The sequence below is a fragment of the Oryzias melastigma genome, linkage group LG2 (genome assembly GCF_002922805.2).
Source record: "Oryzias melastigma strain HK-1 linkage group LG2, ASM292280v2, whole genome shotgun sequence".
Classification (NCBI taxonomy): domain Eukaryota; kingdom Metazoa; phylum Chordata; class Actinopteri; order Beloniformes; family Adrianichthyidae; genus Oryzias; species Oryzias melastigma.
Window position 1 is genome coordinate 14,449,474 of NC_050513.1, and position 15,377 is coordinate 14,464,850.

General features: G+C 37.3%; 1 protein-coding gene across 1 annotated transcript in view; it reads left to right on the top strand.

Moving 5' to 3' along the window:
- Window positions 1-6,547: 6,547 nt before the first annotated feature.
- Window positions 6,548-15,377, top strand: part of mrps9 (mitochondrial ribosomal protein S9) — a 20,119-nt gene continuing 11,289 nt past the window's right edge. Inside the window, exons 1-2 of the mRNA XM_024288998.2 lie at window positions 6,548-6,720; window positions 13,064-13,246. Coding sequence (XP_024144766.1) covers window positions 6,574-6,720; window positions 13,064-13,246 — 330 coding nt within the window. The 5' untranslated portion in view covers window positions 6,548-6,573. The remainder of the gene's footprint in view (window positions 6,721-13,063; window positions 13,247-15,377) is intronic.

The following is a 15,377-nucleotide window of genomic DNA, read 5'->3' on the forward strand; positions in this document are numbered from 1 at the left end:
AAAAAAACAATTCTAGATAGTAACCGGTGTGCAACAGTTGCTATCTGGTGCGCAACAGTTACTAACCAAAACAATTTTTTTTTTCTTCAATTATATTTTATTGAGCCCCTAAGTAGTTTTAGAAAAAAAAAATTCTTCCATGTCTCCTAAAGGGACATCAAAGTTTTAAAAAAATGAAAGAAAAACATTCTTTTTTTCTAAAACTACTTACAAGCTCCATAAAAATAAAAGAAAAAACTTTTTTTTTTTTTTATTAGTAACTGATCTGCACCAGGTAGCAACTGTTGCACACTGATTACTATCTGGTGTGCCACAGTTACTATCCATAATTCTTTTTTTTTTTTTTTGTTACTACTTTAATTTTTACCTGAAAAAAAAGTTCTGACCAGTAACTTTGCACACCAGAACCCCTAAAGGGACATCAAAGTTTAAACAAAAATACAAAAAGGCAAAAAGCAGCAGAATAAAAGAATAAAATACAATTTTTTTTGTCTAGGTAAATGATCAAAGTATAGCTTTAAAGTTCCACTCTAATGATGTTTTGATCAATTTAAAATCGTTCCTAGTCATCTTTTATGTATGATAATGTCATTTTTAGCCTGAAATAAAAAACATAAAGTTATTTTCTAGGACATAGCTTTTGCACACAGAAATTTGTGGGCGGGACTGTTTGTGCGAGTAAACCTGCCCTCCTTTCCCATCATCTCTTTGTTTGCACTCTCTCCCGCTAGCATCTAGTCCCTTACACCCCCAACCAAACATTAAATTAGTCGTCGACTATTTAAATAATCAATTAGTCGTCGATTAGTCGACTCATCGTGGCAGCCCTAACCCAACTTGTTATTTTTTGGTGTAATGACTATTTTCATTAAATCAAGGGTCCCCAACTACCGGGCCACGAACCGGTACAAGTCCGAGGGCCGCTTGGTACTGGCCAACAGATAGGAAAAAAATGCATACGGTAACCAGGGGGTCCCCAACCCTCGGGATGCTGACAGGTACCGAAGAGATACTTGTAACCTCATCCGGTCCTGGTCCACGTCCGTTATCCCATCCAGTACCTCGTTCTGGAGATTGGGGACCCGTGATTAAATGGAAACAGCCAGTACATCGAAAAACGACAAGTTGGGGACGCCCAAAAAGTGACGCGGAGGGGGCCTCAACCATACTTTCATATATGACTAGTTGGGAGGGAGAATGTGTAGAAGAAAACGCTCAATTAATAGAAGAGCCAAGAAATTGCAAAAACTTTTAAATTATACTCAAAAACCTAAAGTTTCCCTTAAACTAAGTTTTATTTCTATACCATTTTAGCGTAAATGTTCTTCAAAGGAAATATTCCTGGTTATAATACAAATGAGATGATTAAAAGCTGTTGTTCAATGACCCAAAGAACATTCTGATGCACCACCACAAAGCTCCCAACACAATATCATTTCTGAAATGTATTGTGGTGTCTTCTCCATCCACTACAGCGAAGCGCTAAGGGAATATAAATATGTTTCCGATCGTAAATGGGCTTTAGCAAAGTGGACCTTTGAGCCCCCGTGTTTGTGGAGCAACTATAATGGATTCTTTAGAGCCATGAACGGTTTATAGGCATGACTGCCACGTTTCAGCGCGATGGGCTTATCCCTACGCATGGTGCTAAGGATATTAGGGAATCAGCGTAAAGCAGCATGGAAATGATGACTTGAGCAAAGCCTCAACTCGCTGGTATTATAAGATTTCAATTCTCCAGCACTCCATCCTTGGGAGAGAGAGGGGGGAGACACTTGGCAGAGCTCCACAATGTGATATTTTGCTCTCCGTCACTGTTTACGGCACACAATTAGAAGCAGGTCTCTCAATCGGAGGAGGCCTGTGTCACCGATTTTTGTGCTTAGTTTCAGTAGAGACATTTTCTAAATACCTAACCGCATTTCTTGTGGTTTTGTTACAATTTGTTCATTTGAAATATCACAGAATAAAAGCTATTTTCCATTGTATGAACAGCCCGAGTGTTATAATCTAGTTATTGAGAGTAAAGTCGGTTATTCTTTACACATTGGAGCCATTCTTCTGAGCTCTCTTACAGGTGGTGACCCCACTGGAGAATGATTCCATTCCTTCAGCCTCGACCCGGCTCCCCCAACCCCAGGCCTGGCTCCAGAGTGGGATCCAGTGTTACGAAATCTTTGATTGTGCTTCTCAAGGGGCTGAAATGAGCTTCCTCCGTAGGGTGGCCGGACGTTCCCTTAGAGCAGGGGTGTCAAACTCAATCACATAAGGGGGTAAAAATCAAAATCACACCTTATGTTCTGGGCTAAACAAGATAACATAATTATGAACTGGATATATAGCATGCTAGTGTGAATGCTGTAAGCTGAAATTGGCCACTTGAGATGCTGAAAATGATAGCTAAAGATGCTGAAAATGATAGCTGAAAACGCCGAAGCTAATAACTGAAAACGCTGATGCTGATTGCCAACTAAAATCTAAGCTAAATGCCTAATTAATCTAAAAAACGAAAAAAAAAAAAAAAACTTAGGTTAGCAAAAACAGCTAGCATGTAGCTGAAATAATAGCTTAACTTCAAAATATCCTAAAAAAAAACAGAAAAAACACTAAATTAGCCAAAACAGCTAGCATGTAGCTGGAATAACAGATACATTTCAAAATTGCCTAAAAACTGAAATAATCCTTAATCAGCCAAAAGAGCTAGCATGTAAATATTAGCCAAAAAAGCCTAAATTATCCACAACTGCTAATATATAGCTAATATTTCATCATGTAGCTCAAATAATAGCTGAACTCCAAAATAGCCTAAGAAAAATTTTAGTAAATGCCAAAATAGTCTAAAAAGCTAGCATTACGCCAATTTATAAAAATTTAAAACTGTAACTTTTTGACATATTTATGAATAATAAAAAAATGCAAAAATAGATCAACTTGAACCTTAAATACTTTCAATATTTTACTCTCCATAAGAATAGATTTTGTCAAAATTATACAAGTTAGAAATCAGCACGAGATAACATTAGATCATTAATAACAATAAAATAAAATAATCTGGAGGGTCGGATAGATTTACCCGCGGGCCTTGTCTTTAACACGTGCCTTAGAGATAAGCTGAGAACCTTAGTCAACCCGAGAGAGTTTGGAGTAGAACTGCTTCTCCTCCACATGGAGAGGAGCCAGTTGAGGTGGCTCGGGCATCTGGTCCGGATATGTCCTAGACGTCTTCCTGGGGAGGTGTTCTGGCCTAATGCATTCTGACTCCCAACTCCTCATATATCGACGTATGGTTCAGGCCCCCCTCCGCACCACTTTTTGACGTTTTGGGTGTCCCTAACTTTTTGAACGTGCTGGCTGTTTCTAATAAATCATGGGTCCCCAACCTCCGTGAACTGGTACCAATCCGAGGGCCTGCTTGGTACCGGGCCACAGACAGGGGAAAGAAAATGCATGTGCTAATCAAGGGTTTTCGAACCCTCAGGATGCAGATCGGATTGGTACTGGTACCCAAACCCGTACCCTTATCCGGTACCAGTTCCGCGGCCGGTACTGCACGTCAAAAAGGACGAGTTGGGGACACCCAAAACGTCAAACAGAGATGCAGAAGGGGCTCAAATCATATGTCCATATAAGATGAGTAGGGAGTGAGAATGTCGTATATCTTCCAGTTGTGTCCTGTCTTCAATAAATTCCAGCTCAAACAGATGTTTGTTACTTTAGACGCAGGGCTCTTTTATGACTCCACCCACGGTCGGACACAGCCGCGCACGAGCTGTGTGTATTTGTATTGTGAAGCAGTGTAGTGATGGCCGGGCCTACTAAAAGCAGATATATCATACACTCAACAAAAATTTAGACAGATTTGTGAACAATGTTTGAGAGAAATGCTAACATTTTGTATCTAGAATGAATTTTAGATCTTAAAGTCAATCTCATGAAAAATGGTAGCAAAAACAAAAGTTTTGTCTTTCTAGTTTTGTTGAGTGTATGTGCATCTATCTCTAAAGAAGGATGGACTATTTTCTTGGGAGAAACTCAGACACATGACTTTCTCTGGGATGACGTCATGAAATGGACTGCAACTAATATTTAATAAATAAGTTATTTTTTAGTGTTCCAATGATAATATATATGGATATAGTTCAATACGAAAGGCTTTAAGAAAATTATGGTAGGGCATCACCCAATTTTACAACACTTTTACTTTTATTGTCTTGCAGTGATAAAGTCATTACAATGGAAGGGTGAAGACCTCTTGCTAAGCTGTCCAAAGTATTTTCATTTTTTTAAAAAAGTATTCAAAATAATAAAATCTGTTTGGTTGCTAAGAAAAATACTGCTTTTCGTTTAACATGTTAAAATGTTGGTGTGAATATTCTGAGGGTTCTTGGGACCAAAGTATAGTCTTCTTTTCTACTAACTCCAAACATGTGTAGACACCAGGAATGTGTGGCCTGTTCAAGAAACATACAGTATGATGTTCACAATGGAGAGTCTACTTGCGCATGTACTTACAGTTGGTGCGAAGGGGTGCAAATCTTGTCAATCTTGCTCCAGGCTTTTTCTTTCACAGCTCTATTCCGATAAACGAACGACGGTTTGTCATATAATTCCAACTGAGCACAAACAGCAATCATTAGTTTCTTCTTCATAATTAAATTTCAAACTTTTGCACTTTCTTGTGTATTGAAAAGGTTCCACTATCAACTCCAAGTCCCTGACTGGTCAAAGTTCAAGAGCTTTAACTTTTAGCGTGTTTAATTTGCACATAGAGCCTAAAAACAAGCTAGCGATGTGTGAACATGGACATTTTGAACACGAAAGCTCACATGTACGTAGACTTTTTATTAGAAGTGTTCGCTCAAACACGCATTTCTAAACCCGGTGTGAAGGAAAAAGATAGATTAGTCATTACTACTACTAGCAGGAGACAGACCCATTATTTGACGTTCGTCCTGAATCTTCTCTTGTTGAACAACATTCCTTAGGATTGTATGAAATTGGTCAGTTGATTACTTTTTTTACAATTTATAATTGTCATTGAGTGATTCATTAAAAGGACAGAGGATTCCTGCCCAAACTTGCAAAGAAAGAAATTTATTTCAATTTTTAACACCAAAACCTTGATCTAGCAAATGTAAGCACAAAAATACTACAATAAGTTGAAGACTCACTCATCACTTGCCGACTCACAAAAAAGAGAGAACACGTAGTCATGGGTGCCTTTTAGTGTTTTACCATAATGCCTCTTTAATTATGTTTGTGGATGTTTATGGTAATTTTGTGGTCACATATGACCAGTATCAAAGACGTCTGGGGTTGAGTGTAAGTCCAAACAAAGACCAAAGCAGACTGAGAACAAGACCAAGGCCCAAGAACACAATTTACAGAGACTGAGACAAAGATTGATGTGAAGACAAATGAAGCCAAGTCAGACAGAGACAACAATGACCTTGTAACTAAAGCCGACCATATTTTTGTCATACCAAGACCAACCAAGAAAACCTTTACACTAAGACCATCCAGGGTAAGTAGAGATTGAGACTATGATTTGTATATGCAAACTAGACCGAGTGAGTGTGACGTCTCCTAGAAAATGACTTACTTCAAATTCCTATAAAAAGAAGCCAATTCAGCTGCCGTTTTGTTTGCGGTACGGACGTCGCCATGTTGGAACCAGAAATCGTCAGTTAGAAATGATTGGTTGGTCCTGGTCAATCTGAGTCATCACCCTTAACCACATGAAAGTGGTAGAATCTGCTTGAAATGTTTGACGTGAGACCGCATACTTGGTCAGAATAACTTGCACTATGGACAAAATCTAACCACCAAGCACTTCGTGTTTGGAATGCGATGGGAGAGGGGTTATATCACACCAGTTCTCACATATTGTCAATACTTCAGATCAAGACAATTCAATTTATAGGACCGAGAGAACCAAGGAGCTTTAGCAAAAACTTTTGGTACCAGTGTGTAGCTTTCCAGTTGTTGCCATTTGGTTACTAGCTGATCAAGTTCAAAATCCTCCTACTTACCTACTTACCTATAAGGACCTGAATGGTGTGGCCTCATCCTGAATTAAAGATATCATAGTGCCTTACCTACCAAACTGAACACTTCACTCACAATATGCTTATGGTTCCTAGAATTTCTAAAAATACAGAGGTAGAGCCATCGGCCACCAAGCCGCTGTCCTATGGAATAAGCTCCCAGCACATATAAGAGAGGCCGACACAGTTTCCAGAGAATATTTAATTTATTGCCCCCTTACCTACTGTAATGAAGTTTGGGGAATAATTATATATTTCATTACATCTATTACACATATTTCTCCACGGAAATCAGCAGAGGGAAGTTGGTTTGATAAAGCGGGCTCTGGCGGTCGATTCCCTCTGCTGTAGCTCTTGTGGATTTAGATTAATATTGATACTTTTAAATATAAATTTTAGATTTTCTATCATCGTTTTTATCCACATCAGCTCTGGGCTTCTACTCTCTATTCTATTTGCTTCTCCTCTTCTTTATTTTTTATTATATTTAGTTCTCTGTGCTTCTGTTTGGTTCAGTGTGATTCATATGTTGTTCCTTTTTCCCACTCCACTCTGGGAGAGCGGGAGGGATTTTAGGATTCCAGATGGATCGCCCGTGCTCCTGTTCTTGGCCGTGGACCGCGCCTCTGGCTCGGAATTGCCTGTCCTTCCTGGGAGAGGATCTCTCCTTCATGTGGGCATCCCTGAGGTTTCTTCTTTTTTCCTGACATCAGGTTTTTTAGGAGTTTTTCCTTACTGAGAAGGTGGGTCTGACGACAGATATAAAGGGTTTAGTTTAGCAATCAGCTACTGTTTATATTCTATGATCGACGTTCAACATGAGGTTTTTTTTTTTTTGTGATATTGGGCTATATAAATAGAACTGAATTGAATTTGATTGAATTAATCCCTATATCAGGCCAGAGTAGGACAAACTTTATAGTGGGTGCCCACATCAAAAGGCATATGAATTGGGACTTTAGGAGACAGTTCGAGACAGAATAGCCCGGGCGTCAGCAAATAGTTATTTTGGGCTCGATTTCTATTGATCAAAACCAAGAAGGAGCTTACTTTAGCCTTTAAGAAATTTGGATTTCCATTCATGACCTTCTGTTTTCCATCCATCCATCTTCTTGACCGCTTCTTCCCTTTCGGGGTCGCGGGGTGCCGGAGCCTATCCCGGCTACTGAAGGGCGAAGGCGGGGTACACCCTGGATAGGTCGCCAGTCCGTCGCAGGGCCTCAATCACACACACATTCACTCTCACATTCACACCTAGGGGCAATTTAGAGTCACCAATGAACCTATGAAGCATGTTTTTGGACGGTGGGAGGAAGCCGGAGTCCCCGGTGAAAACCCACGCATGCACAGGGAGAACATGCAAACTCCACACAGAAAGGTCCCAGCCGGGATTCGAACCGGGGCCTTCTCGCTGTGAGGCGAGAGCGCTAACCAATTACGAATTACGCCTATTTTTGTCAGAAACAAAAGCAATAACAGATGTTGTGTGCCAAACATCATGTCAGTGCAGCTCTGGACACCTACTAACCAATGTTGTCCAGCATAAGATAATACGTGCTTCTAACTCATAAAAGATCCAACTTTTTACCAAAGTTTTGCTTTGCACATAAAATCTGTTCATTCTGGAGGTAGCGTTGAACAACAAAGATGTCCACAAAACCCAAGTGGACAAACTTGTTTACACCTAGTTAATATAATGTTTTTGAGAAATCAACTGCATTAACTCAACAATGTTCAGGATGAAAACAGCAAAATACCTTCAGTCTCAGGATTTTCAAAGCTAAGTCAACACTTTCACAGCCTGTTTGTTTCCCATTAACAGGGCCTGCATACTTATTAACAAAGTCACTTAGATAAATGCTCCATTTGCCGGGTTTACCTGAGTCCACTCCGAGCTCGCAGAACAAACATCTCCACCCAGTCCACCCACGGTGGCTCTCCTGCTCCAGCAGAGCCATGATTTATGTGCCACCTCTCACCCCCCACTGTGAATTAGAGACCACAGGTCGAAACTATTTTTCTTGGCGAGCAGGAGCACGCTTGTGGCGAAAAAACGGGGCAAACACTGTTTATCATCTGCCTGATGACAGCCCTCCTCGGAGCAAATTAAGCACGTGGCCGTATCGACTGGCACGGGCCGGGAGTCAGTGCCCCTTCACTTTGATTAATCTCCCCGTGTTCCTGTTCTAACTCTATCAAAGTAATCTAAGTGAAGACGCACTGCATTGATCTGTAAACACAACATACTACTGTACCCAAAGCACAAACCCAGAGGAGAGGGGACTCCAGTTTACCCTCTGTTCTCTGTACAAACCACACATCTTCACCATAATCTGGTACAACAATAGCGGGATTTTTTTTTTGTTTTAAAATACCTACAGGGCTTCTAAAAGTTCAGATCAGAAGTACAAAACTTCAAATAAAAAACACTCCAATGAAAATCCTGCTTTTCATGTTCTTGTAGCATTTTTCTCACGAGGACATGTATAAGGAAAATTAAGACTAAAACTTCATTTCTAAAAAATTATTTATTCAGATTTATTGCAGTTTGGCGGGCCACAAGTTCCCTGCTCCGCTCTATTTCCAAATAGATCCACGTTTGCTTTGTTTTCCCTTATCCAAGCTGGAATTTGTCTCTAAATGATATAATTCTATTTAGAAATAGGTTAATGTTTTTACTGTATTATTTATTTAGTTTACTGTTTGGAGTTTAGCCAGTGTTTTAAAGCAATGTGCTAGCTTTTCTTTGGCTAATTGGGCATCTACCGAGGTTTTTAATGCTCATTTTGAATTTAGCTAATTATTTTGGAACATGCTAACGTTTTTGGCTAATGTATTATCTACTGGGTTTTTTATGGCTAATTTAGAGTTTAGCTTCTATTTTAGCAACAGGCTAACCTTTTTGGCTAATTTAGTTTACTGATGAATTTTTGGCTGTTTTGGAGTTTAGTTAGTATTTAAGTAATGTGCTAGCTTTTTTGCTAATTTGGTATCTACTGAGGGTTTTATGCTAATTTGGAGTTCAGCTAATTATTCAAGAACTTGCTAACGTTTTTGGCTATTTTTTATCTACTGAGGTTTTTTAGGCTAATTTAGAGTTTAGCTTCTATTTTAGCAATAAGCTAACGTTTTTGGCTAATTTAGTTTACTGATGAATTTTTGGCTATTTTGGAGTTTTGTTAGTATTTCAGCAATGTGCTAGCCTTTTTGCTAATTTGGTATCCACTGAGGGTTTTTATGCTAATTGTGGGTTCAGCTAATTATTAGAGAACTTGATAATGTTTTGGCTATTTTTTTATCTACTGAGGTCTTTTAGGCTAATTTAGAGTTTAGCTTATATTTTAGCAACAGGCTAACGTTTTTGGATAATTTAGTTTAGCGATGAATTTTTGGCTGTTTTGGAGTTTAGTTAGTATTTAAGCAATGTGCTAGCTTTTTTGCTAATTTACTGAGGGTTTTTATGCTAATTTGTAGTTCAGCTAATTATTCAAGAACTTGCTAACGTTTTTGACTGCTTTTTTTATCAACTGAAGTTTTTTCAGGCTAATTTAGAGTTTAGCTTATATTTGGCAATAGGCTAACATTTTTGGCTAATTTAATTTACTGAGGAATTTTTGGCTGTTTTGGAGCTAGTATTTAAGCAACAAGTTATTTTTTTTATCTAAATTGGCATACTGAGGTTTTTTGTGCTAATTTGGAGTTTAGCTAATTGTTTAAGAACTTGCTAACGTTTTTGTCTAATTTGTTATCTACTGGGGTTTTTAGGCTAATTTAGAGTTTAGTTTCTATTTTAGCAACAGGTTAACATTTTTGGCTATTTTAGTTTCGTGATGAATTTTTGGCTGTTTTTGAGTTTAGCTAATAATTAAGCAATGTGCTAGCTTTTTAGACTAATTAGGTATCTACTGAGGATTTTTATGCTAATTTGGGGTTTAGCTAATTATTTAGGAACCTGCTAGCGTTTTTGGCTACTTTGTTATCTACTGTTTTTTTTTTTTTTTTAGCTAATTTAGAGTTTAGCTTCTGTTAGCAAGAGGGTAACGTTTTTGACTAATTTAGTTTACAGAGGAAATGTGCTAGCCTCTCTGGCTAATTTGGCATCTACCAAAGTTTTTTTGGGCTAATTTGGAGTTTAGCTCATATTTGATCAACACAATAAATATGTTTATAAAATTGTTATGTATTAGGGATTTTTAAGCAATTTTACAAGAAATTGTTCATAAATTTAGGTCAATTTCTGTTCTCTTTCATAGCTATCTAATGAAGTTTCCAGTCTTTTAGCGAATTTAACATTTTGCAAAAAGCACTTGAATTTTTAGCAAATCTCTTCACCAATTAAAGTAAATTGCGTCAACATTTTTTTAGCAAAAAGCTTCATCATCTTCAGTGACTACTTTCAGAAAAAAGCATTCACACTAAAAATTTCGCAAGTAATGCAACTTTTCTAGTTTACTTAATATCTCCAGTTTTAATGACCAATTGAATTAAAGACCAAAAGATAAATCTGATAACTTAGAAAGCATAATCCCTCAATTCATATTTTTATATTTTTTAGAAGGAGCTGTTCAGGCAAAGATGTTTATGTGTCTGTGACTCTGGACCACCTGCTGCTCAGCTATCTAACACAGAAAGCTGTGGGTTGAGCAGCTTGTGTGGCTGTGAAATGAACTGCAGACCTCCTGCAGAAAAACTCCTCTTTTTTTTGTTCCATCCTGCAAAGTTGGACTGAGGTGGCAGCTTGACTGAGGTGGCAGCTTGTGTTAATACTTTCAAAAAAACCTCACAAAATGTTGTGCTAATCCGTCTCTGAACCAACTGCACCACATATGTAAAACAGTCTGTTGCTAAAGTGTTTGGCAGACACTGGCGGAGCGTTTTTGTTTCATTTCTGATCGGAATCTTCTGCTTTAAAAATCCTTTGGCGTTAAGTTTCCTGCGTTTTACATGCGAGGCAGATGGAGGCTGCAGAATGCAGACAGGAAATCGGCACAACAATCATATTTCTGCAGAGTCACTGTGTTTTCCAACACATCTGCTTGTTTCCACAACCAACAAATTATGGATATTTTCAGATGTTTTCAAGATTAGTTTTGTCTTTTTCTAATCATCAAACCAAAAAAAAAAAAAGTGTTCTTCCTTTAAGTCTTTACAGTTTCACCAGTGGCTGCTTTTAATTTACACCCTTAATGAAGCAGCCTGAGAAATCATCTTAATATGCTGGGATCCAGCATGTTTTGGGGTTTTTGGCTGCACCATGCGGCTTTAACGCTTTGAAAACCATATAACTGAGTGTTCGCTTCTCAGGGGGCGCCACTACTCCAAGGGGGCCCGAGTCTGGGTTTCCCTGTCCCTACCTCGGATAAAATACAAGGTTGTGTCAGCATCCACGAAAGCTGATTCACTCCAAGGTGGAAAAACAAATATTTATAGCTTGTTTACATGTTCTAACAGAGTTTTTTTAAGCTTTTGCTTTTGATGAAACATTTGAGATTTTACTTTTTAAACACTTGATGTTTAAAATGCTCCATAAATATGGTTCTATCTCTAGAAGACACCCTAAATTATCGCAGGAAATGTAGTGATGTAAAATGAAAGTGATATAAAAACCCACCATTTATGGTGGATTTCAGACAGAAATTTGTAAATATGGCTAACTATAAATAAATCAGGGCTAATTGACTCTCCTGCTACATTTTTTTAGATATAAGACACATCTAAACTTCTTGAATTTGTTAAATAATAGAAAATCTGCTGTATAATCCAATGGACCTTCATTCTGCTTGTGCTTGCTAACCTCCAATTGATATTCTGTGGAGAACAGTACACAAAAAATGTCAAAACATTTTAGTACAATTTGTGTTTTTCCTATAACTGTTTGTGAATGATTTGAAGTTAATTTATTTGCTTCTTTTTACTTTGCAACTTTCTTACTTTTTTCTATAGTTAAAAATTAAAATAAAAGAAACTATATTACAATATATTATATTATATTATATTATATTATATTATATTATATTATATTATATTATATTATATTATATTATATAAAAATATTGTGAAAATAAATTAGAATCAGCAAGAGCATGTTAATAAAAGGCTAGCTTAGCAAGAATGGTTATTCTGACATTTTTATATTAGCTGTTTGCTGTTCCAGTTCTCTTGTACGTCACAAAAAATGTCAAGAAACTTTATTAAACGTTTTAGTGTACAAACAAGTCAATATACAATGTGCATTAATACAAAAATAACTAAAGAATATTGTAAAAAAAATTAAATGAAGTGCCAGGAGTACGAATGAATAAAGCATTTAAGCATATATGATAAAACAACACGTATTTAACTTTTAAGATAATTTTATGTTTGGTAAAAAAAAAATGTGTAGGTTACAGATTTTTAACAAAATAATTGACTCAGCATAGCGAGTGACCTTTTATGAATGTAAAAATTCGTAATAAATCTATTAAAAATAATTCTTATATTGGTGAAAGCTAAACAATAATCTAAGAAGAGTAAAAAAGTAAGAAAAGAAATCTTAAATGTGGCAGATTTTACTTCCGTCGCATCGTGACGTAATTTCCGGCAGCAAACATGGCGGCGGCCCGTGTTTGTTCTACTGTACCGGTTCTGTTAAAATGTGGGAATTACAGCTTCAGCGTGAATGTAGCGACTGCGAAGTTAAGCAAGCAGGTAAAGGTGGTCTTCGTTTTCCTTGTGAATGTCGCGTTGGTGTTTTTGTTTCACTGTTGTTGTATTTTAGAGCGAAACATGACCGTCCTTGAGTTAGCATGTTCGTGCTAGCATGCCAGCCCAGACTAGAGTACGTTATTTTCCATTTTTAAACCGATTCGTTTCTTAGTTAGTTCAAACGCAGTATTTAATATTTATACTGTATTTATATGAATTATTGTAGTTTTATTTTCACTTCGGCTTCATTTCGGCGCTTCTCTTAACTCAATGAAAGCTACAAACGCGTTCATGACATTAGCAGTGAGCAGAATGCTTGTTTTGTGCCGCAGGTCCTCTGCAGACACATCAGCCGGAGCTCGACGCTCTGCAGGAAAAACCTCGCGGCTGCAGGACCGGAGAAGTTCACTGCCGAGTTCATCCAGAAGCAGATCGAAGACTTCAACATCGGAAAACGACATTTAGCCAATATAATGGGAGAAGACCCGGAGAACTTCACCCAGGAGGACATCGATGTGAGTAAAGCTCTGACGATGTGCTTTTTTTTTATGTCCATCTTATTTTTTTAATGCAGTAGATACCTAAAATACTAAATATTGTATATACATGCATCCAGTTTTTTCTTTTTCTTTCTTTCTTCTTCTTTTTTTTTGGTAAACACTGACCTAAAAAAACAATTAGATGTCAAATACAATCTAATAAAACTCATCAAAACGTCAAATATTTTTAAAGTGATAACTGACCAAAGTCCTGACTGAGAGAAACACGTTTTTTTGTTCGAAATTGTTCAACTGCAGTGCATTGTGGTCTATATTTGCTAATCTAGAGAGCACGCTAGTTTTTCGCATAGACTTCTGGGAATTTTCTAGTGCAGTCGATGTTGGAATTGTAGATTCAGATTGAATCTATTTAAGAAATGACTTTATTTTTTTTAACACTGGAAACAATTTTACATAAACTTAACAGATGATCGGAGTGGGACTTTAAGTTAATTTTGTTTAAATCTCTCAATCCTAATAACAAGAATGCATAGAAATAACATTTTTTTTTACAAGATGTCAAATAAAAGAATTTATGTTTGAAGAATTATTTAGACAAATTAATTCTCCTATTGTCTTTCTATTGATCAGTTGGAACCTACAAACAAATCGCTTTTGTTTTTTTATTTCCAAAACATCCTAATTTAGCATTTTTAGCCTTCAGAACTATTTTGTATTTGTAGTTTTTCATCTGTCTTAAATCATATTTGGGGTTTTTCTTATTTTCACATTTTCACTCATTTAAGCGTTTTTATTTTATTTCTTCTTTTATTAATGAGAAATCCGTCTGGTTCTGTAGAAGTGTGACAGCAGAGAATGAGAAGCTCTGGGGAGCGGCGCTCTCATCAGCAGCAGTGACCTCTGCTGGCAGCAGCAGGCGCGTCGTCCTTATTAGCTGCGCGCACATACACGCTCATTTGGCGTTTTGGCAAAAACCCCACGCCCGCTCCGCTCCAGCCGTTCAGCTCAATTTCAGACGCGCCCCTCGCCTCTCCCTCGAGCCTTCGTCGGTGATGAAGAGAGCTGTCGGCGGCGAGCTGTGAAAGCCGAAGTGACGGGCAGCAGCCGGACCGGCACCGGAGCCGGGAGGACGGGAAATCTGGGCCGACTGGAGGTTGGGGAGTGACGAGTCCCCGCGCTCCGGCGTGGAGTCCGGACCGCTCACGTGTGACGAAGACGAGGAAAGATTTTTACAGCCGAGAAGGATTCATGCGGAAAGATGAATATGTTTAGTTTGAGTTTGTTTCCTGATGATTATGAAATAACACAATTTAGTCAAATGATTTTTATTTAATTTAATAAAAATCCAAACTTTAATATCAGTTTTCTAGTCTTAAAAAACGATGTTTTTAAAAAATATTATTTGAATTTGAATAAAACCTTATTATAAAACATCTTTTTATGTTTATTCCAAGAAGAAAAACTCTAGATGTAAGGAGAAGCTCTTCATTTTGGACTTTTTTGCTGAAATTTCAGTTTTCTTGTCATATATATATATATTTTATTCATCCTTCGGTGTTGACTGAAAGAACATAAAATAAAAAAATTGCTTTAAAATCAATAAAAATGTAAAATTTTCTCTCCTAAACTGGGATTTACTGACAAAATACTAATTTAATTCAACTGTAATTAACAAGTAAACATTGTAACTCAATTTCTGATTTAAAAATCTGGTTAAATATTTAAAAAAATCTTCGTAATAAGACCAAACACAATTTTTCACAATTACATCTAATCATATGTACAATGTACAAGTTTTTTTTTTATTTAAAGCTAAAAATATTACGCCAAAAAATATCTCACAAAATCCATTAACAAAATTCACTTAGGGGTGAAGCTAGAAGATGTGTGGGGGCAAAGGCCTCGCCCCGTAGGTCAGCCCCTGCATATACTGCTTTTGTTATTTCTGAAATGCCTTCAAACTTCTCACACTTTGTCAGTAATTAGACTAATGTTGACTCAGAAATTAGGGAGGCCAAGTGTTGGGGCAGTGGCCCTTGCCCCCCTTAGTTCAGCCCCTGGATAAACTTTTTTTTTCACGATGCTTAAAAAAGTATTTTTATTTTTTTATTTTTTTTTTAATCTTTGTCAATAATGAGACTAATAT